Consider the following 27907-nt stretch of genomic DNA (forward strand, 5'->3'; position numbering starts at 1 on the left):
TAGGCTGTCTAATGCTTTGAAATAGTTGTCCCCGGTGACTTAAAACGCTCTAACAGTGCCTAAAGTTTCACCAGAGAGACATGAGATCAGATGTTTGAGTCGGATGTTTGTTTCGAATAAAATTGTTAAACTTAGATATGCTATATATAACGGCCTTTAAACGATCTGTCTTATACAAACGTCTTCTAGCTCGGCACGGGTCAAACGTTTATACTCGAGTCTGATATTTTATCGCTGTCTCTATATGTGAGGCCAGCATTTCTAATTAATATTGTAACTTTTTAGATTCTAGGTTTAATTTACTCTTTATTATCTAAATATTTAAACGCGTTATGCTTTTAATAGAAATATTGCGTTTCTCTTTTGAATCGTCGAAACTTTCTTTAGTTGCCAAATTAAAAATCGAAATTTCTATTTGTAGCAACTATGTCAAATTTATTTTATACGTGCACGGTCTATGTGACAAACGACTTCAAAACGTGATGTGCCTGATTAATAAAGAGTAGGAGAGCGAGCATCTCTGGACCGAAACACGCCAACGAAAGTGCGTATAACAACAATTGCACAGCCACCGCTTAGCACAGGGCAGAACTAAAATGAGCGTACTGCAGCTGGCTTGCTATGTACGTGTGTTTGTATGCGTGTACTGCGCTTGTATACAAGCGTTTGGTCTCGAGCATATGTATAATTTATAGTGGTTGCGAGTGAAGGCAAGAAGGCTGAATCGACAACGACTAAAAGAAATTTAATTGTTTACTTAGTGCATGCAAATTTCAATTATGCTCAACTACTTTACATAAATATGTGACAAGAATTGAAAGCGTCGGCTTCATTAGCGCAACCAAGTCAATAGAGTTTCAATTTTTGCTTATGACGGACGGACGGACAGACAAACGGACATGGCTAGATCGACTCGGCTATTGATGCTGATCAACAATATATATACTTTACGAGGTCGGAGATGCCTCCTTCTGCCTGTTACATATATTTTTACAAATACATTATATCATTTTTACCCATTTTCAATGGGTTCAGGGTATAACAATTAAGAGGTTCTAGTCGGGAGCTCCCGACTATGGGATACCCTGAACCCTCTTATATTTATATACACCAAATGAATCTCGCGCTACGCGCTCGTTTGCTTTAGTATGAATAAAGATAATTTAAAAAAAAAAGCCAGCAGGGTTTGAACTCGCAACTGACCGCATTACTTGCTGACGCCTCTACGCAACATCCACAACAGCACAAAAAAAAAATTGTTTCGTCGGCAGGGTTCGAATTAATAACTGACCGCGCTACTTTCTCTACTCAATAGCCACACCAATAATTAAGTCTTAATAAGAAAAAAGCGAATTAAAATAGCAGCACAGAAAACAATAGAACCGCTGTTCCAATGATGTTGATAGAATTCAAAGAAGACGCGCATGAATGTGTGTGTGTACAGAAATTCTTGGAATTTGCGATTGCTGCTGCAGGCTAAAACACATTTTCTATCGTGTTTCTTAACTGATCTTGATAAAATTTTCAGTACAATATCTTATTTTCTTTAAAATATTCGTGTATTCTCAAAATGACAATTGCATTTAAATTGTGGTATAGTGTGTATATGCCTTAAAAGAACACCCTACACTATTCGGCATATATATTTTGACATAGCTTATATTTAACTACTAGTCTCTTTTGCTAAGTACCGTTCTATTCAACGGGGCGAAAATGATGATCAAAGTGAAGTGCACATTCATAACTGTAAATCCGCAAAATATTTTTTCTATTTTCTATTGTCATTTCTTTCTGCTGAAAAGAATGCCACCAGACAACGACTTTTGCAGCGGCATAAGTATTTTGACATCGAGTGATTTCGTTGTTTTTTTGGCGAGTTCAAAGTGTTATTAAAGAAGTTTTTGAAAAATCTTCCTTATCTTTTAATAAACCCGTGATTTTAACATTAAAAATGGTTAAAATATCAGAACTGAGTACATTGATTAGAACAGAAATTGTGACAAAATATAACTTGGGTATTTCCGTAATAAATATCGCTAAGGAATATAATTTGTCACGTCAAACTATATATTATCAAATAAATAAATGCAAAAACTTAAATCAAATAACCAATGTACGCCGAACAGGAAGAAATCGAAAGACAGCTCGTCTGATCGTGCGCCAGTTCAAGAGAGACCCAATCAAAACACCAAATGCTGTGGCCGTAGAGTGGAATAAGACTGCATCCAATCCCATAAGTGAAAGGACCATACGCATGCGTTTAATTGAGGCAGATATCAAAACATACATAGCAAAACCCATACCTTTTATCACCCCTAAAAATAGACTAAAGCGTTTGGAATTCGCGAAAAGGTACATTATCAAGCCTGTTTCATTTTGGCGCAATGTCCTGTGGACGGATGAGAGTTTATTTTGAGTTCCACTCATCTCAAAAGAAAGTTTTTGTACGATCAAACAAAGATTTTCGTAAAAAAAATGCACCTGTTTGTCAAAAAGTAAGCCAAGGAGGTGGGAGCGTAATGTTCTGGGGATCCGTTGCCTATAATGGTGTGGGAGACTTGATTGCCATTGGCGGTTTAATGAACCAGCAGAAATATCTAACCACAGATTGATCGGGGAAGAATTTATTCTCTAGGAGGACAACGCTCCTTGCCACAAGGCAAAAATTATAACCGCATTTTTAAGAGATGTTGGGGTGGAAACACTAGATTGGCCACCCCAAAGTCCAGATTTGAATATTATTGAAAATGTGTGGTCGCTAATAAAACGAAATAGAACCGCAGATCTGACTAGGACAAGGGACGAAACGAATACTGAGGTCACAAAGAAGTGGAAAAGTATTGAATTAAAGTACCTCCATACCTTGGTGGATTCCGTTCCGAACCGCCTCCAAAAGGTCCTAGATACCAAAGGCGGATATATTTATCATTAATTTTAAGTTTAAATTGAACTTATTTAACATAATATTATATTTAGTTGATAAACAACATTTTGTCAAAATACTTATGCCACCTATGGAATTTCTTTATTTTTAGCTTTAAATGAAAAAAATAAAATAAAAAATAATGTTGTCAACGAAAAATTTTTATAATTAAAGTTTTAAACATTATAGCTACCTATAATAAAAAAAAATCAATAATTGTTGTCTCTTAAAATTGGACAGAATTGAAAAAGAAACTGATGCATCGCTATGTCAAAATATATATATGCCGACTAGTGTATATACAAATATAAGGTATGTGACACTTTGTTTCATACAATAACAATTATACATTAAACAAGCCCAGAGCCACTTTATATATTGGCTCTGGCTCATATTACGCAGCGCGGTTCACTAGCCTCTCTAGCTGACCGTTTATGCTTACGCTGCATATCCCACGCTCCGTCTGAGCGCTTTTCATGAGCAAAATATATATGCTCACTTACACAGGCATATGCAAGCTACTCACTCTCCCTCTCTTTGTAGCTATTAACCAATAACAGTATAAGTATATATATTTATCCATAGGCTAAGTGCATTATATTGACTTTGAATAAAATCATTCTTATGAACCATGCAAAACAGCACTGACGTGCTTTTATCTATCAGTTCAAAAAACATTTATAAGTGGAACACTTACAATACTATATATTTGGAAGACTTAATTATTTACATGGCGACTGTGACATGGTCACGATTCCCTGCCTGGAGGCAGTAGAATAAAAAAACAAGAGGTTAGATAAGGCCCTGCCTGGAGGCAGTAGAACACAAAGACAAGAGGATAAACAAATCCCTGCCTGGAGGCAGATGACGAGGATCGTGGATCGAAAAACTACAAATTACTTACAATGGGAAAACACAGGGGTGGTTAAAAAAACTAAAATAAATAAAAGAATAGCACACATTAAGTGGCTATTATACACAAAATCACCACCACCTGCTTGGGCAACAGCTCAAAAGTTACAGGCAGAATTAAATTTTTTTAAATCTTGCCTGATAAAAAAGAACTCCATTGACGCAACTCACCACTCCATCAGTAACATATTTAAGCAACAAGTAATAATACCACCACCACCGTCTCAGATCCCAAAGATGAAACAAACAGGCCCAGCAGACAGCGAGGGACCACTCTACACCATACATTGCAAGTATACTTGGCAACTGAAAGAGACCAGCAACGGCCCCGCTAGCCAGTAAAGCTGGCAAACAACAACCTGTGCGAAGACCAGCACCGGTACTGCCAACGCAACAAACTGTGCCATCGAGAGGCACACTGCCACTTGTGTCAACGAGGGAGCATTAGCGTGAAACATCCGGCGACGCCCAGCTGATGCAGCGGACGAGCAGCAGATGCAGCATATATACACTTATTATTTTAAATTATAAATATATCATTTTTGTAAAATTGAGCAGAATTATTTCTGCCCGATTATTTATTTATTTATTTATTTATTAACCATTGCTGGTAGCTTTCAGGTTATAATAATTTACAAAATATTATCTTAAATAACTAATTAACTAAACAGAAAATATGAAGCTTAAAGAAAATTAACGCGAGCAAGAAGGGAAGAGCAATCATTTATTCCTACAATTAAGTTGTTTAGAAAAAACAGTGCTGAAATCATTCTCCTATCTTTCAGAGATGACAAATGTAGTAGTCGACACCTAGCTCTGTATGGCGGTAAGGGGTCAGCAAAGTTAAGGAAATGTAAATTAAATTTTAAAAACTGTTTTTGCAGCCTTTCAATCCTGTTTGTGTGCACAATTGCGGATGGGCTCCAGATATAAGAATCATACTCTAATATTGACCAAACAAAGGCCGAATATAGAGATAATCTTGTGAACGGGTCTTTACCGAAAACCGAAACATCGCATACGCCTTAGGCATAATATAGTTTATATGCTTAATGAATAAGAACTTAGAGTCAAAATAATAACAATAATAACAATTTCGTGTGGATGATGAACATTGGATGGCAGATAGGATGTGGAATTAGGAAACGACGACCATGCCAGTTTTCCAAAGTATAAATCTTCCATAACGGATAGCGACCATCGGGTGTCCAGACTTCGGTGAATATTGCGAATGTTGTCTACGTGCGCTTTATATAGCTCGAAAGGGCTATTAGGCGTTATATATGAGACACATATACAAATAGTGTAAGTGCCGCCGACCACAAGTACGGCCAACTGGTCCAGTGTAGAATATTCATAATTTAGCCGTAACATTTCACATCGCAATGTGTGTCGCACAGCTATTATAACACCACCCCCTCTCGAGCGCTGTACTTTCACAGCGTCTCTGTCTTTACGAAAGACACGAAAGGTTCTGGTATCAAAAAATTCAGCGTCATAAAAGTCCGAGTTGAGCCATGTCTCAACTTGTACTATGACATCAAAATCACATTTTGATGTTGCCATGTGAAGCACTTGAGATTTGGTTCGCATTCCAGATATGTTCTGACAATATATCTTGCGACTAGCAGTAGCTTTATCTGAATCCAGCATTAACGCAGGCACAATTGAATGGTGTGATGATATAAAGGAATTATTTCCCAAGACGTGAAGGGTATCAGAAGAGCGACTAGCTAGTTGCCGCACTGGCGCCGATAAAGAACAACAAATCGTAGCCCAAGCAAAGCACTCCAGAGCTCCAAATAATCCAAGCGAGGAGAGTGGCCAACTCAAGGGAATGGATGGCCTTATAAGATAATCGTAAAGCCTCTTGCCGATTGTCAAAACGCAGTCCGGTGAAGAGAGCGCAACTCGAAGATAAGGGCAGCGCTCTGATAAAGAGAGTGTGTGAAGAGTAGCTGCAGCACGCAGCAGGTTAGCAATCCATTCGGCACAGCAAATGACGAAGCAGGGTAAAGCATGCTCTCACGAAAAAGCAATACGAGATTAGGCCAAAACGAAGTGTTATAGACTTTTGCAAATAAAGGCTAAGGAACCCCCAGCTTAAAGTTGACAAATCGCATTGATGATAGATGATTAGAAGCATAGCCCGTAAATCTATGCGAAACGTCAGGTAGGATTCTGTAAAAACAGTAATTATCCTATGTATGAGGATAATAAAATAAGTAAAACCCCAATTTGACACTCAAAATAAGCCATATATATATGGCATAAGATCCTCAATAAACTTTGAAAACAGACCCAAAATGGGTTTAGTAGATACCAAGACAGTGGGCCCTACTGCTAATGTAATAAATAAAGTTGAAGTCGAGACTCCAGATCAGCAGCTGATTGTAACATTGTTAATAATAATAGTAATTATAATGTGCTTAAATATGTTTTATAAAATTTACAAACTGCACAACAAATGTTTATAAAGATATGAAAAGGAGAAATAAAACAATGAAATTAAACTGAAAAATAAAATATATAAAATTGTAAAACGATAAGAATGTTCTTGAAAATGGACACAATAGAAGCAATAAGAGAAGTCTATGTTAGAGATGCCCGTTTTAAAGAAAGAATTCAACAATTGGTCTCAACGACCCCGGTAAGCATATATGAATTAGAAACTTTATATATGAATACATTTCATTTAGATTTTTTACCGTTAATACATTGTACAAAAACACAAAAAACAATAGTATTAACAACCCTTCCGGGTATACAAGTTAGCTCGATCATTAAGGAGCATCCAATACTAGGAAGAACACTAGACTTCGTAGTATTCAAAAAAACCAACAATATAATGAATAAAATTATTCATCAAACAAATTCCCATAAATGGAATGGTCGCAATTCGTTACCATTCTTAGTGAACAACGTGAGGAGTTTAATAAATCTTTCAAGTGCCTTAACAAAAGCGCACCTGTTTCAAACGATACAAAGTTAAAACACGTTAAAATTCATGTAGATTCCTACAATACCAGCTGACAACTATTATGTGACAATTCAACAAAATAAAAGATTTGCATTTAACACAGACAGTTGATCTTATAAGCACGTTAAGAGAAAACATTAAACGAATATTGGATAGGCATAATATATCAATATTACTGCCAACTTCTCTTAACACTTCAGCGTCATTCGACGAGAAACTCCTTTCATTTCCAGCTGATACTAAACCATCAGATACTAAAATAAAAACCCAATCAATTGACAACACAATGGCGCAAACAGCTATAAGTTTTCACAAACTAGCCTCATCGCTCTTACCAGAGTTTGATGGAAAGGCAGAAAACTTACAAAACTTCAAAGATGCTTTGAGTCTTATAAACTCACTAAAAGATGATAATGAAGCAACAGCTGTCAGTCTTATAAAGACAAAACTAAAAGGCTATGCAAGAATCTTGATAAGCAATGAGCAAACAATCGCTCAAATCATTGCAAAATTATCAAGCACAGTAAAAGGCGAATAAGTCGAAGTATTGTCAACCAAACTACTTAACTTGCCACAAAAAAGCAAAACTGCCCACCAGTACACTCAAGAGGTTGAGCAGTTAACAAAAGCTTTAGAAGGAGCTTTTATAAACGATGGCTTAACGCCAGAATTAGCCAATAAATACAGTACAGTCCAAGCAGTAAAGGCCATGACTAGGAACTGCGCTATAGATAAGGTAAAACTTATCATGCAGGCAGGCATATTCAATAACATGAATGATGCCATATTCAAATTTGTCAATGGTTGCACAGAGGCAACCGGACATTCGAACACTGTCCTGTTCTACCAGCAACAACATAAAAAGCGTTACTGTGGAAATTACCGCGGAAGAGGTAATAACCACAATAATGGTTATCGCCAATACAATATCAATGATAGAGGACGAGGCCGATATAGAGGAAACTCTAGAGGCCGCGGTAACTCAAACAGAGGACACAACAATAATGTCCGAGTTACACAAAGCACGTCAGGAATCTCCCTTTAAGCAACGAGACCTAAGTATAATGGTTCATTCAATCAATTTTAGTCTCAATATTTATGTGTCATTTCAGAATGCACTAACCAAAAAAAAATTAACATTCCTTGTAGACACAGGATATTTCACTTCTCAAAGACACTTATCAAGACATCCAAAATGATACAATAATAAGTATCCAAGGCATATTCCAGTGAGTAATAAAGTCCCAAGGTCTTACATCGATAAAGCTACAAACAGACAACTATATACATAATTCCACACGATTTTCATATAGTAGATTCAAATTTCACAATAACATGTGATGTGATAACAATTGCCAGCTAGACTTCAAACCAACTGAAGATTGGTTTATACTAAGACCCAAACATTTAAATTTTCCAATTTATGTTCCAATAACATACAGTTCTGGTAACAATTCATTATTTCTACCAGCAAGATCCCAAGTCATAAGGAAAATTAAGATAAGCACAAAAGAAGCCTGTATATTAATACAAAATCAAGAAATAAGCACGTAAGAGGTGGTATTCGGGAGCTCCCGAATAGGAGATACCCTGAATCCTCTTCTTCCAACAGGCGATAGCTAAAAAAGGAAAGATACTTAATATATATATACTATTCTAGAAGCTACATGTCAAGTTTGGTAACTCTAGCTCTTATTATTTACCAAAATTTGTTAAAAAACAGGATTTCGATATCGCTTTTTATCGATTACTTGGAAACAAGTTATCGAATATCGGAAACAAACCCGATCTGCGCATGGACTAGGAGGTCATACAGCTAAAATTTCAAGTCTCTAGCTCTTAAAGGTTCTGAGATCCTTGCGTTCATACATACGGACGGACAGACGGACATGGCTAAATCGACTCGGCTATTGATGCTGATCAAGAATATATATACTTTATAGGGTCGGGGATGCTTCCTTCTGCCTGTTACACACATTTGCACAAATACATTATACCCCTTTTACCCATTTTCAATGGGTTCAGGGTATAAAAAAGGCAGCGGTTCGGATATTTCTACAGAGGCAGCTAAAGTTTTCAATAGGTAGAGGGTATAACAATTACTTTAAAAGCTTATCATTTTATTAATTCTAGATCAATGGTTGTTTATTACCAAACCTATATGTATATCCAAAAGCTGCAAGTTTTATTAAGTTTAAGCATTTGTAAAACTAGCGTGGACGTATGCAGTGTGAGCTAGCGATGATACTTCCCCCAAAAAAGTTTGGGATCTATAAATGTTGGTATAGTTGATAATTAAAAGCCCAGTTAGTTTCATGAGTAGTAAGGAATCTTGCAGTCGGGGGCAACGGACGGAATATTCTGTTCGGTTTTATTTCCTACCTATTGTTTCTATGAGAGTCATATGTTATGACTAGCGGGTATTGTCCGGCCTTGCCCGTGGAAAGTTTTGTGCTACAAATTTTAAATATTACCTTCCCAGTAAGTATACGCCCGTGGAAAATTGAAATCTCCCATCTTGATCTCCACTTCTATTTAAAAATATGTTTAAAGTGCATCGAATAAAGAACAAAATGTTGAAATCAGATGTTTCCACCCTTGTTGGTCTTGTGGTAAGAATCTTGCGGTCGAATAAAAAATTAGCGTTTATTAAATGTTTGACCCGCATTTACCATCCAATTACGTGTAAAATAAGTTCCGATAAAGATTTTTGAAAATAAGTTTGGAACCGATAATAAGCCAAAAAGTTAAGTTAAGTTTTTTCGTTAAATTTCCACAGTTGCGGTGGAATTTTCTAAATCGCTGAAACACGTATTTATTAAGTTTATATATAGAACTTTGAAAATAAGTTTGATGCAAATCGAACGAAACTTAAAACTTCTCCCAACAAATTTTTGAATCACATTCCTACCGAAGAAGCTTGGATTCTGCGAAAAGTGTTAGACACGTCTTAAATGATTCTTCGTTTAGATCTTTGGAAATAAATTTGAGCACGAAACGTTACCCACCAAATCTTTGACCCCCCATTTCACCAAGGAGGAATGGATTTTGCAAAAAGTCCGAATCATACCCAAATGAATTTGAACTAATTTCTTTGAAAATGAGTTTGAGGCCGATCTGATGGTAAACAAAAAAGTTTCATACAAACATTTTTCGCAAATTATCCACTGTTGTTGGAATTTCCTAAATCGCTGAAGCACGTATACATATATAAGTTCTTATGTAGAGCTCTGAAAATAAGTTTGAAGCAAATCGGACAAAACTGAAAACTTCACCAAAAAATTCTTAGAGTCGCAGTTTTTAACGAGGATGCTTTGATTCTGCGAAAAATGTGATACACGTCTTAAATGATTTTCATATAGATCCTTGAAAATGAATTTGAGTGCGAAACGCCGTCCACCAAGGAGGTATAGATTTATGAAAAAGTGCGAAACACCCCTCAAATGAGTTTGAACAAAGATCTTTGAAATTGAATTTAAGGCCGATCGGACGGTAAACAAAGAAGTTGCATACAACCGTTTTTCGCAATTTTTTAACTTGCGGTTGGAATTTTCCAAAACCCCGTCTTAACGTGCACTTCCATCACATAAGGTAACTACAGTGAAAAGTTCAGCTTCCTAGCTATTACGGTTTGGGCTGTGCGTTGATCACCAATCAGTCAGTCAGGACAAACAGTTTTATATATAAAGATATATATAGAGATATACTATATTTTATAGATTGATTTGTTATGCTTTTGAACATATGTAAGAAGCATAATAATGCAAGTAAATGCCAATTTTCATAAAGATATCATGAAAAATATATAAGTTTTTATACCCTTGCAGAGGATATTACAATTTTGTCGTGAAATCTGTAACGCATAGAAGGAGACATCTCCGACCCCATGAAGTATATATATACATGATCAGTATCAACAGCCGAGTCGATATAGCCATGTCCGTCTGTCCGGCTGTCCGTCAGTCCGTCTGTCTGTTTCTATGCTAACTAGTCTCTCAGTTTAAAGGCTATCTTTATGAAACTTTGCAAAAGTGCCTCTTTCTGTTGCACGCAGTACATATGTAAAAACCAGCTGGATCGGACCACTATATCATACAGCTGCTATAGGAAAGATCAGTCAAAAATTAAGTTGTTGCATGGAAAATATTTTGTTTATCAAGATATCTTGACCAAACTCGGCATTTATTAGTTTTACTATGCTCCCTCCATTTATGCAAAATCTTGTTTACATCGGACCACTATATTATATAGCTGCCATAGGAACGATCGGTCGAAAATTAAGTTGTATGGATAATTTTTTGGTTTTTCAAGATATGTTGACCATACTCGGCATTAATAGCTTTTCCTGTGCTTCTTAGATACGGGCAAACCACTATGAACATTATAAAAAGATAAGGTCCGCAAGGGTATTAAATCTTCGGCGTGCCAAAATAAATTAAAACACATGGTAATAACGAAACGCTTTTGTGCAAGCAATCTGCACTGATAATTGACGTTTGGCTCTGGCACTCGCGGTAACACACAAATGAGAACATCTATGGAGTGACCTTGAACGCTTTGCGACTTAATGCAGTCGCAATTCGGGTTAAAGAAAGATTTATTTTATTTATTTTTGTTCGATCAGCTATTAAATTATTCTTTGCGTATTTAAGATCTTAAGTTACTGCGACATTTTTCAAGGATATCTTTGCGAATGATATTGTAATCTGGGTGTAGTTTTAAGACTTGTTGACAAACATTAACAGCGTTAGCAAATTGTCTTTTCTTCATATTATTAAATGCTAATTTGTATCCAATGTGTGGCCTAGAATGGCCACAACTGTCCCAGGCTTTTTGGTAATGCTTGGCAGCATCACTATAAGATTGCAACTTTTCTGCAATGTATCCGGCTAGTTCATAAGCCCTTGTGCTTGATTTATTAAATTCCAAAACCCGGTCCACAAATGTCTCGGCAACATCCAGTTTATTGCCATGAATATAAATATCGGCTAACAACAACCAGCTTCGCTCCAAGTATTCGGCCTCCTCATAATTCCAACTTAATCGAGCTGTTTTCTTAAGATGATTTTTTGCCCGTTGAATTTGCTTAAGCTGAACTAAAGCCAAAGCAATAGCATACAAAATAGTAACCATGAATGAATTTTGTTCTTTTTGTAAAAGTTCAGTTAGATCCTTTAGTGCTAATTCAACTTGATGCTTTTGCTTCGAAGCAATTTGTAAAAAGTTCCGAAAAATTCGACAGCTCAAGGTGCTTTCAAAGATTTCCCCAGGTCCAGGACACATTTCTTTAAGCAAACGTTCGGCTGTTCGCAAAGCAATTAGACGGGATTCACTAAACTCGCCAATGTCTCCGTCTTCAAAAAGATCATATGCATTGGGTATTTCACCATCTGGATTAATGCATATTTCAATCATATTGAGCTTAGCTAATTGACCCCACACATGATCCTTGCGAGATAGATTGAAGTATCGCAAAGCGCAGGTCAGATTTCCAGCATACCATTCGAATAAACCTTTGCAATAGGTAAACCCTGATGCATTTTTAGATGGTAAAGACGCATGTTCAGCACGTTCTAAAAAGGGAACACTTTCAGACAATGTACCAGAACGCCTCTTAACCTCAATTAGACGGGCTAAAGCTGTCCAATTGCAAGGCTGAGATAATAGCAGCTGGGAAAAATGGTACGCTGCTTTTTTAAATTCCATCTGAAATAAAAAAACATGAATAAAAATATATTACACTATTAATAAATAAGGTTTTATTAAATATATCTACCCATATAAATAAAAGTATTTGTCTCAACTGGCTGCCTGAATGGGGCATTAACACGCCCTGCCCAAACCAAAAGAGAAAACCGAAAGAAAGAAATAAGCAATATATCCAACAAAGTTATTTGCACTTTAAAAGCAGACATGGCATGTTCCTGTTCCCATGTGTAATTGGCTTCTGCATATTTATCTCATTATTTGAAACTGTTAGTCCAGACTGACTGACTTGATTGGTGATCAACGTACAGCCCAAGCCATAAGACATACGAATCTGAAATTTTAACTGTAGTTACTTTATGTGATAAATGTGATAAATATGTGCACACTTGGAAAATACCTGCAGCAACTGTGGTTAATTAATGGAAAACGGTGGAATGCAACTGGTTTGCTTAACTTCCGATAAAATTAATTCGATACATGCTTTACGCGTTTTTAAAATCCAGCCCTCTTGCATTAATGCGGGTGAATTGTTATATAAACAAAAATTTATTTTTTGACATCAAGCTTAAACCAAAATACTTGCACTGGGCAAGACCGGGGAATACGTACATATGACTCTGCCTATCACATAACTTTTTGTGTTCGCCGCCAGATTTGTAAAAAAGTGGTTAATATAGTGTTTGGCAAAAAAAAATAAAAGAATTTGGACAGATTTCGATTTAACATTTTAATAAAGTTTAAAATGCATATAGTATTTAATTTAGCGCTACTCATTTTCCGTTGAAGAACATAAAAAGATAATCCATACAAAAAATCCACTTCACGCAATATTTATTTTTTGGTATGTAGTATAAGTTAATCCAATCTAAATGAATAGAGCGCCTGTCTTGCGTAATCGTCAGCAGAAATTATGCTGTCAAACAAAGTTTCAACATGCTTGCAGACGGCCGGTAACCAGACTTCGCGCAGGAAGCGAAATTCAGCAATTTTGTTTGATCATAAATTTTTCCACAGCGAAAGCTTGGATTCTGCGAAAAGTGTAAAATACGTCTCAAATGATTTTACGGATAGAACTATGGAAATAGATTCGAATTTCCACCAAGGAGGAATGCACCCCCAAAATTAATTTGAACAACGATCTTTGAAAATGAGTTTTTCATACAAAGGTTTTTCGCGATTTTTCCACAAATTCGGGTGGAGTTCTCCGAAACCTCGTCTTAACGTGCACCTTCATTACATAAGGTAACTACAGTCAGCTTCCTGGCTCTTACGTTTTGGACTGTGCGTTGATCACCAATCAGTCAGTCAGTCAGGACAAACAGATTTATATATAGAGATGAACACTGCTAACGCCTGAAACATATAAATTATATTCAAGAACAAATTTAAAAAAACCCAGAGCCAGAACACTGAGCAAGTAACAAAAACAACAACAACAAAATAAAAAAAAAATTCCAGTGCCAGAGTACTGAGCGAGTTATAAAAACAGCAACAACAATTTTAAGACCCCAACATCAATTTCAACCCCTGTACCGCTGAGAAAGTCAAATTTTAAAAAAAAACAACATCAAAAAGATTGGCTGCAGAGCAGAGTAGCTGATTTACAGAAACTGCGGGGAGGAATACAAGCCCACATTTACAAATGTTAAAGTAGATTCAAACAATCAAAAAAAATTAATAAATAAAAAGCCACTGCTTCGTGCAAACGACTGCCAAGTGATAACGATAGCAATGACGAATGCATAAAACCTATTGCAAGGCAAAATGAACACACAAGATGTTAATACCCTAATAGATGCGGCGGTCAACTCCGCCCTTACACATCAATCAATACTCTTTGAAGATGAACTATTACACAACAAGTAACAACGGTTAAAGAAGAATTAAAAACATTTGCAGATTACATAAAATCAGTAATAGCCAATACTCTCCATGTAAAGGTTTATCAAAGGGTTCAAGTTATTGAGGGAATCAAGTGCGATACAAAAAAAATAAATAAAGATATCCCAGAATGTGACAGTAAACATGAAGACTATGCCTCATGGCGACAGGCAGTAATGAAAAGCAAGCCATACAATGGCAGCTCTAAACGTTATTAGACAGCATTGATTATACGCATCGAGGTAAGGCGTTTTGTAACCGCAACGAGCAAAAACTCAAAAGCCCGGGAACCAACGGCCCCATAGATGGCGTTAGAATGACCGCCAACAATTTACTGATAATCATAATTACCAGGACAAAAACCCACACTTTAACAAGGGGCAATGGTAACAATTCAGCCAATAGCCAGTATAAACAAGCAGTTAGCTCAAAGCAACGCCGTTTATCAGAAAATAATAATAACCAAAGCCCTGAGTCCATGAAACTAGACACGTCATCGTGCTAAAGACAGCCGACACAATTTTTTAGAACACCAGCATCAGGGACCCGCTCCAAAATATTCGAAAGAACATTAATGGCTAGAGTTTCGGAGCTGGACTGCGTTAAGCGCATCATACCAAGGCATCAGTTCGGATTTCGAAGACGTCATGGGACACCGGAGCAGCTTCACCGAGTGGTTGATTTTCGAGCTTCGAAAACTTCGAGTATTGCGTCGCAGCATTTGTTGACATCAAACAATCGTTTGACCGAGGGTGGCACGAAGGACTCCTGTTCAAACTCAAAAGTTTGCTTCTCCCCTCTCTGTTTTATATATTCCTCAGCTTCCTCAAAAATAGAAGATTTGTTGTGGTAGTGGACGGCACGTTATCTGGAGTCAAGGAAATCTAAGCTGGAGTCCCCCAGGGCAGAGTTCTTGCTCCGTGGCTCTACACCATTCACACAGCCGACATGCCGACGGTGGACCCGACGACACTGGAGCTTCCCGATAGCCTCAACCCCGCTACGTTCCCTGACGACCCAGCAATCGTCTCCAAAGCCAGCTGTGCATTCCAAGCCACTGACCAACTGCAAGAATACCTGCACGAATTTGAGACGTGGGCATCTAAGTGGCTAATTGCCATCAACAGGCAAAAGTCGGAATGCTGCACATTCACGATCCGCAGAGACACGTCGCCAGGAGTGTTCCTCCAAGGCGATCTCCTTCAGTATAAAGACGTTCACCGCTACCTTGGCGTCCACTTTGATCGCAGGCTCACTTGCAGCAAACATATAACAACATCATGTCAGAGTTTACGACAAAAATTAAAAAGTATGGCATGGCTCTTTAAGGAAAACAGCAATCTTTCTCTGAGCAACAAGGTGCTGCTGTATAAAACCCTACTGGCCCCAGCTTGGCGCTATGCAAGTCGAATCTTCGGCACTGCAGCAAAAGCCCATTGGAGGAGAATTAGTGTCTTCCAATCCAAGATGCTGAGACTAAGTACTGGGGCCCCCTGGTACATCCGCAACCAGGCCTTACCGAGAGACCTAAAGGTTCCCTTAGTGGGTGACCTTTTAAGACAGCAGTCCACCAGCTACATGGCCCGTCTTTCTGTCCACCGTAACATATTGGCAAGAAGGCTTTATAGAAGAAACGACGGAGACTTCACAGGATCCACCACAACGACCTCCCAAACCGGGTACTTAGATAAGGGAAACATAAATCGAATAATTTAAAACTTAATAGGTTTTGTTAAGTAAGTTAATCCAATTATTGTAAAGCTAGGTTCAGATGCTCAAGAATAGTATCAATAAACTAGCTAATAAAAAAGAAAAAAAAAACATCAGGGCAATCCACGCAGAGAATTAACCATACGACCCTGGGTAAGGAAGGGACAAGTGAGAGTTATGAAACTGTAGTCCAAGCAGAAGTCGTGGGAGAACAAGACGATTTGTCCGAGGTAGAAACCGTCCAGATCACCATACAACAATCATAACTGATTTTTTGACAAAAATGGCCTTGACCACAAATAAGAAAGTGGTTAATAATTGATTTTAGAAAATGAAGTAATATCAAGTAAGAGGCTCTAGCCGGGAGCTCCCGACTAGGGAATACCTTGGACCCTCTTCTACCAACACCAAATGCAGCTCGAGCTACGCGCTCGTTTACTTCAGCAGTACAACAAATTCATTTAAAAAAAAAACTGTTTCCTCGATAGGTGTCGAACTCGTGACAGACCACACTACTTGCCTCCGCCTCTACTCAACAGCCACACCAATTAAAATAGCAGCATAGAAAACAATTCAACCGCAATTGGAATGCTGTTGATAGAATTCAATAAAGACGCGTATGAATGTGTGTGTGTACATGTATATAGAAATTCTTGAAATTTTCCCTAGCTGTCGCGAACACGAGGCCATCCAAAACACGTTTTCATTGTTTCTTAACTAATCTTGATGAAATTTCCAGTAGATCTTATTGTGCTATAGAATATTTGTATATTCTTAAAAAGACAATTGATTTGAAAATGTAGTTTAAGTTAGTGGGCAGTTCTAATGTATTTGATTTATTGCTAAATAGTGGCTTTTATCCATATTTTATGGGTTCAGGGTATACAAAAAATAGATCCCTCAAAAGGACTCTAACACGCGACAAAACACACTTCTTGCCACCACCCCTACTCAACAGCCACACCAAGAATTGAGTCTCAGTGAGAAAAAACGGATTAAAATTGCAGCACAGAAAGAATACAATCTCAATTGCGCAGGAACATTGCGCAGGAATGTGTGTGTGTGTACATGTATACAGAAATTCTTGCAATATCGCTAGCTGCTGCTAACACGTGCGCAACCAAAACACATAACTTTTATGTTTCTTAACCGATCTTAATGAAATTATCGACAGTACATCTTATTGTACCATAGAATATTTGTGTATTCTGTGGTGGTAGCGGGAGGTGGCGATAGCTATAAAATGAAAGATACTTGATATATATATACTGTTCTAAAAGCTACATGTCAAGTATGGTGACTCTAGCTCTTATTATTTAATAAAGGTGCGTAAAAAATTGGATTTCGATATCGATTTTTATCAATTACTTGGCAACGGAAAGTTATCGAATATCGGAAACAAACTCGATCTACGCGGTCACTAGGAGGACCTACAGCTAAAATTTCAAGTCTTTAGCTCTTATAGGTTCTGAGATCCTTGCGTTCATACATACGGAGGGACGGACGGACGGACGGCTAGACGGACAGACAGACGGACAAGGCTAGATCGACTCGGCTGTTGATGCTGATCAAGAGTATATATACTTTATGGGGTTGGTGATGCTTCCTTCTGCCTGTTACATACATTTGCATAAAAACATTATACCTTTTTTACCCATTTTCAACGGCATTATGCCATCTCCTATGTGAGAGGAATATCTCGTTCTCCACTTGAAGCGAACAGACGTGTTTTTTTGTGCTCTCCGTTTTGTTTTTGATTTAATAAAACACCGGGGCTTTAGGGGTCTGATTGTTGGTTTTCGTAAACTTAACGATCAGCTCACAGCCCTGGACACCCAATTTAATAGCCTTAAACTGTTAGATGAGTCTCCGGGGCCTAAAAAGCCTACTCCTTGTGATCTGCCGTTGCCTAATACCCTTCAGCCTCCGACTGCTATTCAGCAGCCTACTACACCGATTACACAGCAGCTCATCTCGTTTGTTACTCCGGTAGCTGTGAGGTCTGCTGTGGACACTGATTCTGTCCCGCAAAGTGTGACATCGGCACGAGAAAAACCAGTCGAATTATCCGTGTCGTCCGCTGTCGTGGGTGTTCCGAAAGGGCGACAGCAACAATTAAATTTACAACAGCCGCTAGAAGGCTCGTCCGGACTACCGGCTGTTTTAGGTACCATAGTTAATAGTGTTCCCACTGTCCTACCTGTGGCACCTAAGCCTCTAGTCGGTGTTCCACCGAAGAGACTTATTTTTGTTTCTAGGCTTGCCCCTCACTTTTCATCAGATGATGTAAAAGCCTTTATACAGGCAAAAATTCAAGCCCCAGGTATACTGGTGGAGAAATTTAAGTTCGCTTATGAAAGGGATATTGCGTCCTTTAAAATAAGTGTTCCGCAAGAAATATTTACTGATATTTGTTGTAAAGAGTTTTGGAACACTTAATTGTAAAAGAATATAAGGCCAAAAAGAAAAATCGGACTCCGATTTTATTACCACCTATTTCTAATGGCGCATCAACTTTAGTTGCTGCGTCAAAAAACTAATTCCATCTTTCGAGCTTGCCTACCAGAATGTTAGAGGTCTTAAATCTAAACTTGCTAAACTGTATTGAGACTCTCTTGCTTTTAATTTTCAAATTATCGCTTTTACTGAGACCTGGCTGAAGCCGGACATCTCAGACTCTTCAATTTTTACCTCCAATACACCACTTACAGATGCGATCGAGCTTCCCGTATCGGAGGAGGAGTACTTATAGCTGTCGAGTCTGCTCTTTCGTCGGAACGCATTGATCTTCCCATCTCAGAGATTGAGTTGGTGGCTGTAAGAGTTGTATTTGGTACTTCATCCCTCTCCATAAGAAAGGGAGTAAGTCCGATGTCGAAAACTATAGAGGTATTTCCAAATTATCCGCTATACCTTAAGCTTTTGAGAGAATTATAACATCTCAACTGCAGCATTTATGTAGTTCTATTATTTCACCTTCCCAGCATGAGTTCGTGAAGCGCAGATCTACAACCACTAACCTTCTTGAGTTTACTTCGTTTGTAATTGAAGGGTTTAAGAAAAGAAAGCAGACTGACGTCATCTATACTGATTTCAGTAAGGCTTTCGACCCTGTCAACCATTCCTTGCTGCTTCATAAATTAAGCCTTCTCGGCTTCCCAGTCAATCTTTTGAACTGGTTTTCAGAGTATTTGCGTGACAGAACCCAAAAGGTTCTTTTCAGAAATTCATTTTCTAAACGTATTCTGGTGTTCCTCAAGGTAGTCATCTTGGCCCGCTACTCTTTACTCTTTTCATCAATGACCTTCCCTCGATACTGTCTCACTCTCGAGTATTAATGTATGCTGATGATGTAAAATTATGCCTTGCATATAAGGATATGGCATTATGTTATCTCTTACAAGCGGACATTGATGCGTTTCAGGCGTGGTGTCTAGCCAACCTGTTAAACTTAAACTGCTCTAAATGTAAGGTAATGACCTTCTATAGAAGCCCTCCTCAATTGGTTTCTTACATCCTTGATATCATACCGCTCGAGCGTGTTAATAGTACTTCTAATCAAGTTAATGATATAGGTGTCAAACTTGATCATAAACTTAAATTCGACTCTCATGTTAATACCGTGGTCAATAAGGCCAGAATAGTTATGTGTTTCATCAAGCGATGGTCGAAGGAGTTTGACGATCCGTACACGACAAAAACACTTTATATATCTTTGGTACGACCTATTCTTGAGTATGCCTCATGTATCTGGTCACCACAATATGCTACCCATCAGGACAGAATTGAATCCGTTCAGAAACAATTCTTGTTGTTTGCCCTTAGTGGTTTAAATTGGGATCCTCGTGTGCGGTTACCGTCATACTCCAGTAGACTTTTGATGATTAACCTTCCTTCTTTAATTAATCGTAGAACCATGCTGGGTGTAATATTTATTCATAAATTAATTACTGGTGAAATAGAATCTTCTGTGTTGACTAAGCAATTAAATTTCTCTATCCCTACTAGACTAACACGTAATTTTGTACCTTTATCGCTTGAATTTTGCTCAACTAATTATGCCTTGCATGAACCGTTCAGGGTTCTCTTTGATGACTATAACAAGCATTACAGAGTATTCTGCTCGGAAGCTTCTCTTCCTCGTATAAAGTCTTCTATTCTAAACTATTTAGCAAGTAGATAGTCTTATTTTTATTTGTAATTGTATTTGTACACATACTCGTAGTTTGTATCGATTTTTTTTTTAATATTTTTTTTCATATGTACTTTGCATTTCGTGTCGTACGTTACACAACTGCGCCCCTCGGTCGGTTGGGCGGGAGGTGTTATTAAAAAAAAAAAAAAAAAATGGTTTCTTGTCTTTCTGATTGCATCTTATGGTGAGTTTATGGTATAATTCTAAATAGCTGGGATGGGTGCCGACCGAACAATGGTATTTTCGCATTTGTTATGAGTTTTTTCTGTATAAAAATTCTATTTGCCCTTAGCAGTGTGTAAATCTCCTTAATTTCTGTATTTGAATTTTAATGTCTACCTCCGACTCTTAATATCCCATTTTGATCTAAAAATGAGTTTAGTCTTAGTATTTTACTCTTACAAACTAAAACAGTTTCTTTTTTCTAACGTAAGCAATTTATTTCTGTGATAAATTGATTTGTCTGTTCTTACTTGTGTAACATTATATTTGATTTTCTGAGTTCCTTTACTTTGTTTTTTCCATGCTTAGTTTGTCATCTCAATCTTTATTTATCAGCCATCATTTTTGCATGAACAATTTTCCTACAACTGTAACTGGGGATAGCCAAGCTAATGGACCATAAATCTTTGCAAGCGTGTATAATACTTGTCTTTTGTTTATGTTTTCTGAGCCCTCACAATTGACCTTAAATTTCAATTCGTCATTCAGAGGTTCCCACTGTAGTCCCAATGTTTCTTCTTTCTACTTACTTCGTTGTTGAAGGGCATACAAATAATCTTCTTTCCATTTTGACCAAAACTCTTTCTTCATTCATTGAATCAGTTTCCATCTATCTAAGTTGCCCATAACTTTTTATACCCTCAACCCATTGAAAATGGGTTTCCGATATTCGATAACTTGCCCCGTTTCCAAGTAATCGATAAAAATCGATATCGAAATCCTTTTTTTTAGCAATTTCGGCTAATAATATGAGCTAAAGTCACCAAACTTGACATGTATCTTCTAGAATAGTATATATATATATCAAGTATCCTTCATTTTATACCTATCGCCACTTCCCCGCTACCAGCACAAAGCTATAAATCAAGTTAACTATCCAACTTGTATTGCCCATCAATTTAAGCCACAATTTATATGCAATTTACTTTTTGAGCGCAAATTCCAAGAATTTCTGTATACATTTACACACACACACATTCATGCGCGTCGGCTTTGAATGCTATCAACAGCATTGCAATTTCGATTGTATTGTTTTCTGTGCTGCTATTTTAATTGGTTTTTTTCTCACTGAGACTCAATTAATGGTGTGGCCGTTGAGTTGAGGCGGCGGCAAATAGTGCAGTTTGTAGCGAGTTCGAACCCTGCCAAGGGACCACTTTTTTTTTAATTTTTTTTTTAATACTACTCAAGCAAAAGAGCGCGTAGCTCGAGCTGCATTCGGTATTGGAAGAATAGGGTTCAGGGAATCCCCTCGTCGGGAGCTCCTGACCAGAACATCTCTCGTTTTTATTTTTTTTTTTTTTGTTTTTAGATGATATTTTACTGCTTTGACTCCGGCCTCCCAAATACCTCCGAAGTGAGATCCTGCCGGATAAAATACCACTCGATTTTTTCATTTAACTCTCTTTTCCTCAGTATTTTCTACCTGATGTTTTTATACCCTGAACCTATTGAAAATGGGTAATAAGGGTATAATGTTTTAGTGCAAATGTATGTAACAGGCAGAAGGAAGCATCTCCGAACCCATAAAGTATATAAATTCTTGATCTCTTCAAGTATCTCAGAACCTAAATGGTGTTGGAAGAAGAAGGTTCAGGGTATCCCCTATTCGGGAGCTCCCGACTAGAACCTCTTACTTGTTTGTCATCTGCATGTATGCCAATAAGCGGGCACACTTTGGTAACTGGTCTTGTAGAAATTCCATCCAGTAATTTTATCTTTACTACCCTGATTTTATTGTCCTTTCCTCTATCATATACTACCCGTGGGATTCTTATTTTATTAATCAATGTTAAGTTTTTGTCGCTTTTTAGGAAATCTTAATCTAGCTTCCTTGACGCACTTACGAAATTAGTTTCATTTTCGTTGGTCTTGACGTTATTTCCTAGGCCCACATACTCTCTTAAGAAATTTCTATAACTTTCGTTAAGCTGTGTATTTCTTCTGCATTTACTATCTGAGTTTAAAAACCGTGCCTGCGGTGTTAATTCTTTTATCTCTTTTTCTTCCTTAAACGGAATGTATACATTCCATCTTGTTCTTTTTCTGATTCAATAACAATTTTCTCGCAAAATTATAATTCTGCAACTTCTTTAACCTCCTCTCCTATCTCCCAAATTCTCTCCAAATCTTTATAATGCCCTGCTTCCTTGCAAGCTGGGCCATTTTCCGAAAAGTCGTTATTGACTTTCGGTTTTTTCTCCTCTTCCTTCAGTGAGCATAGTGCACTCAACCTTTGCTCTAAGTACTCCATTACGTCGGACAATTTTTGAACTTCTTTTGTTCTTTTCACATGATTTTAATGATTGCAAAGTTTCTCTATTAAACTTGCAAGTAATCGACGGCCTTCTTAAGCAGTGCTGCTATAAGATGGCCAAGGCCAACTGGCTACTAAACCCCAACAGCCCATTGCCACTTCGCTGCAAACGGGCAGTTTACAACGTCGTGGTGGCACCAACTTGGAGCTGACTGGTACGTCAGAAATTCTACCTTGCACAGAGATCTTAAAATGGAGACCATTGACAGCCGGTACAACGAACGCTTGCAGCGACACTGCAACCGGGTAGCAAGAGACCTCGCTGGGAGGTGTGTAGTCAGGAGGCTCAAGAGAAGATCGTTCAAGGAGCTCCTCCAACCACGACATAGGAGACGCCCCAGAGTCCCCCGACTACCTACGTGACGATGCAGCCTTACTCAAAAAAGCCGCCTTTGACGTCTGTGTTGTAATAAAAATGCATGCTATTTTTGATTCAATACAATAAACAAACCAAAAAAAAAAAAAAAAACAAATAACCATGTGTGCAAAAATTACATCAACGTCTTCTGTTAAGACCGTTTTCAATTTTATGTAGTAGGACAAATACATGCATGTTCATACACATACAGATAGACACATTCTCAAGGCCATTTAGGCAACAATCTCCCGTTTGTTTTAAGCGCTAACATTCCGCATGCACTCTAATTCTTGTAAGAAGAGCTCGACAAGTCGAATCACGCCTCGTCTCGCTTGCACACACATAAACTTATTGTCAATTCTCCTTTAGTCTGTAAGCATGAAACGAACGCGAAGGCAGTCGCGATCAAACAGTCGAATAAAGAAGACGTATCAAGATAAATCGTGTGTTTTACTTTGAAAGCGGCATTTGTCTTCTACAAATTCAGAAGTGGTCCAACCTAGCAAAAAATGGATTTGAACATTTTCACGGTCATCCAATTGAAAAATTGGCTATCTGGCTTAGGAGCACCGACGACAGGAAGCAAGGCGGAATTGATTGCTCGTCTAAACACATTCGCACCGAGGGTACGCGGCAGTGCCCCGGGTTTAGACTCTGACGATGTGAACATGCTGGAATCAGCTAGCTTGGGGAACAGACAGGCACGACCAAGGAGCAACAGCATAGATGTCGTGCAGCAGCAGAATATGGAAAGCAGCCAGATTGGAGCATTGACAACGCAGCAACAAGCAGAAGCCCAAAATAATTTACACATAGGCGAACTAATGGAAGTAATTAGGCAATTACAAAGTGAAGCAAATGCGAGCAAAATTGCGCTACAGCAAATTCAGCAGCAAAATGTAACGGCAAACGGCAGCGGTGGCGATAGCGGCGGCGCCAGCAGCGAAAGCCAAAGCAGACACAACGATAACGGCGTTGCCAACAACGAATGTCGAGACAGAGACGGAAGCGCTGGCATTGAAACAGCTGCAGAAACTCTACAAACTCGTGAAAGAGATATAACTACATCGAACCGCGGATCAGCTGCAACAATCACAATCGCGAAAGAGGCGACGTTAGAATTCGATGGAAGCGGTAGCGCACGCATGTGGGTCAATCATATTAAAAACATTGCACAAATCTATGATTTAGACGACAATTACTTGCGCATGCTGTTTACGACAAAGCTGAAAGGAAAAGCGCAACACTGGTTGCATTCCAATTCAACGCGCATTCTGGAGCCAATAGGAACATTGAGCAACCAGCTGATCGCGGCTTTCGAAGAAAAAATTTCAAAATCAGACATGCGACGCAAGTTCGAACAACGCAAGTGGCAAATACACGAAAAATTTGCGATGTATTTTGAAGACAAAATGATGCTTGCCGATACCATCAAAATGGACGAAGACGAACTCTTAGAACAAATCATCGAGGGAGTTCCCTCCGAGACGTTGCGCGACCAAGCCCGGATTCAATGTTTCGCTAATCCTGAGCAGATGCATCATGCGTTTGCCAACATAGTTCTTCGAAGGCAAGAGCGGGTAACCCAGGGATTTCATGAATGCATGTGGTCTGAGCATAATTCTAGACACCCTAAGCTTGATTGAGGCTAAGGAAACCGAAGACATAAATGATGAAATACAGGAAGGGGGCAATAAATAGAAACTGTTAAAAGACCAGACTGTTAGTGAGCAATTGTTAAGAGACCAGACTGTTAGTGAGCAACTGTTAAGAGACCAGACTGTTAATGAGCAACTGTTAAGTGATCAAACTGCAGCTGTTAGTGAGCGACTGTTAGACGATCAGAAAATTATGAAGAAAACCATGCACAACGAAATGGGTTCTTCAAATAAATCATCAAATAATGCGACCGACGAACGAGAATATTTTAATGACAACTTTAGAAGAAAAGCTAAGAACGACCATATTTTAGATGATGTTATGAAAGGGAATTTTGACAAAGGTATGTTTTGCATATATGTAGTAGATGATCAATTTCCGGATTACAACTGTGGGTAAATTTAAGCTATGGAATAAAATGTCGGTTCATAAAAATGTTTGAGGAAACGCAAAAAAGCCAAATGATCCAATCGTTAAATGTGAAATGAAAATATCCTTAGAAAACTATATATAGGAAAACGAACTATGGCAGGTTACTGTTTTGCGTGCCAGCGGCCAAGGAAAACCAATTACAAGCACAATCTTATAATTAATCATATTCAAACAAAAAGTAACTGAGATCAGGGGATCTTGATCGCAGGATGGCCGAGTTGTAGTAGGACAAATACATGCAGGTACATACACATACAGATAGACACATTCTCAAGGCCATTTAGGCAACAATCTCCCGTTTGTTTTAAGCGCTAATATTCCGCATGCACTCTAATTCTTGTAAGAAGAGCTCGACAAGTCGAATCACGCCTCGTCTCGCTTGCACACTTATTGTCAATTCTCCTTTAGTCTGTAAGCATGAAACGAACGCGAAGGCAGTCGCGATCAAACAGTCGAATAAAGAAGACGTATCAAGATAAATCGTGTGTTTTACTTTGAAAGCGGCATTTTTCTTCTACATTTATTAAATCAATATTCATTTAGTGAATCAATAAATGCTTTAATGTGCTCTGCAGAATCTCTGTTCAGTACTGGCAACTCTATAACCCGATTTAATTGTTCGGAAATTATTTTCCGTTATTTTTATAACGCTTGGTTAATAATTCCCAAGTCGCGTTGAAATTTTTCCCGGTGCCTATTAGCAAATGCGACACAATGCATCTTGTTTCTCCTTTTAATGCCGTTCCTAAATAGTTAAATTTAAGAGCTGGACTCAAATCCTCTCTTGATTGAACCAACTCTGTAAATAACTCGGCAAAGAGATCCCACTTTTTGGAATCCCCTTTAAAGGTGGGTACCTGCATTTTCTGGAGCATTTGTAGCTCCTCCGTTTTTAATTGGTAACCCCCAATTTTTGTTTGATCACTTTCTTGAATCTGTTCTGCTAGTTCTTTTACCGTGTTCTGTACGTCGAATCCTAGCGTTTTAATTTCCTCACCAAACGTAACGTTGCTGTCAAACTTTTCTTTAAAGAATTGTATTTCTTTTTATATTTCTTCCCAAAGAAATACTATATATCTTTTCCTCAATCCAAACACTTTACTGTTGTTTTTCCTAATATCCACCTGCGTTTCATCTAAATATTTGTTCAATACATCGTCCTGCCTGTCCAAGTCATTGGCCCTCTTCTCCATTGCCTCTGATTTAGGCATTGTCCTATTTTAGCGAACTAATTTCGCCCTCTCTTGTGGCGTTTTGCTTTTTAAGCTGCCTGACAGTTTTTCTTTCATTTTGCCTATAACTGTCATTACTGACTACTCCAATTTTGCACAATACAATGTGATCGGCCTGAAACTACCTTTGCAGTTCTCCTATTTCTTCTAACTCGCCCGCTTGACCACCCTCTATCTCTCTAAACCTTCCCACTAATTGTGACTGCTTCGTCAATTATTCTATAGTTTTGTCTGACATCATATGTTAACAAAATATTTTTTCTTTTCGTAAATAAAAAGTTATTTTTAATTTTAATTTTTTCTTAAATAGACTGTATATATATATATATATATGTATATATATAAGCAAGAAGGAGGTTCTAGTCGGGAGCTCTCGACTAGGGGATACCCTGAACCTTCTTCTTCCAACAGGCGATAGGTATAAAATGAAAGGTACTTAATATATATATATATACTATTCTTGAAGCTACATGCCAAGTTTGGTGACTCTAGCTCATATTATTTGCCGAAATTGCTAAAAAAAAATAAAGGATTTCGATATCGATTTTTATCGATTACTTGGAAACGGGGCAAGTTATCGAATATCGGAAACAAACTCGATCTGCGCGGTCACTAGGAGGACCTACAGCTAAAATTTCAATTTTCTCTAGCTCTTATAGGTTCTGAGATCCTTGCGTTCATACATACGGACTGACGGACAGACAGACAGACGACTAGATCGACTCGGCTATTGATGCTGATCAAGAATATATATTTTATGGGGTCTGAGATGCTTCCTTCTGCCTGTTACATACATTTGCACAAATACATTATCTCCCTTTTACCCATTTTTAATGGGTTCAGGGTATAAAAATTTGTAATAGATATATTATTTATCTATTTATTAGTTATTGCGAGGCAATCTTGCCGCCGTTTTCGCATGGGTGCGCCAAAGGTCGCACTCTCTTTTTATTGTTTATGTGCTTTACAAAATTATTTGTAATTAAAAATCCATAACATGTAGTTTTTGCTTGGGCCTCACATTTAGAAGCGTGACGGTGTGGGAAGTGGGAGGAGTACTTCTTGAAGTTTGCCCTCTGGATGGGCCTTGATCACCTTCAGTATGGCTCTGCCAATCTCCTTTTGCAGTCTGATCTTCTGGAGCGCTCGGCTTATTGGGGCCTTGGCACCAGCTTTTCCTCCTCGGCCTTTCCGGCTGCTCGGGCACCTTTTCCTTATGCTCGCCGTTGTCTTTCTTTTCTTTCAGGCGGTGAAGCGATTTGTATGTCTGGGCGCAGAATATCACCCTATTGTTCCTGCACTGCTCGAAGATCTTGCTGTTCGGCGTGCTGCACTTGGCTGCACCGCTCGAAGATCTTGCTGTTCGGCCTGCTGCAC

General features: G+C 38.2%; 1 protein-coding gene across 1 annotated transcript in view; it reads right to left on the reverse strand.

The window, feature by feature from the left end:
• Positions 1-11414: 11414 nt before the first annotated feature.
• The window catches only part of LOC135437465 (tetratricopeptide repeat protein 21B-like), a 70314-nt gene continuing 53821 nt past the window's right edge, over positions 11415-27907 (reverse strand). Inside the window, exon 2 of the mRNA XM_064695393.1 lies at positions 11415-12521. Coding sequence (XP_064551463.1) covers positions 11463-12521 — 1059 coding nt within the window. The 3' untranslated portion in view covers positions 11415-11462. The remainder of the gene's footprint in view (positions 12522-27907) is intronic.

This window comes from Drosophila montana, unplaced genomic scaffold, assembly GCF_035044405.1.
Source record: "Drosophila montana isolate Dmon_TW-CO22-7 unplaced genomic scaffold, ASM3504440v1 contig_3814_1, whole genome shotgun sequence".
Lineage (NCBI taxonomy): Eukaryota > Metazoa > Arthropoda > Insecta > Diptera > Drosophilidae > Drosophila > Drosophila montana.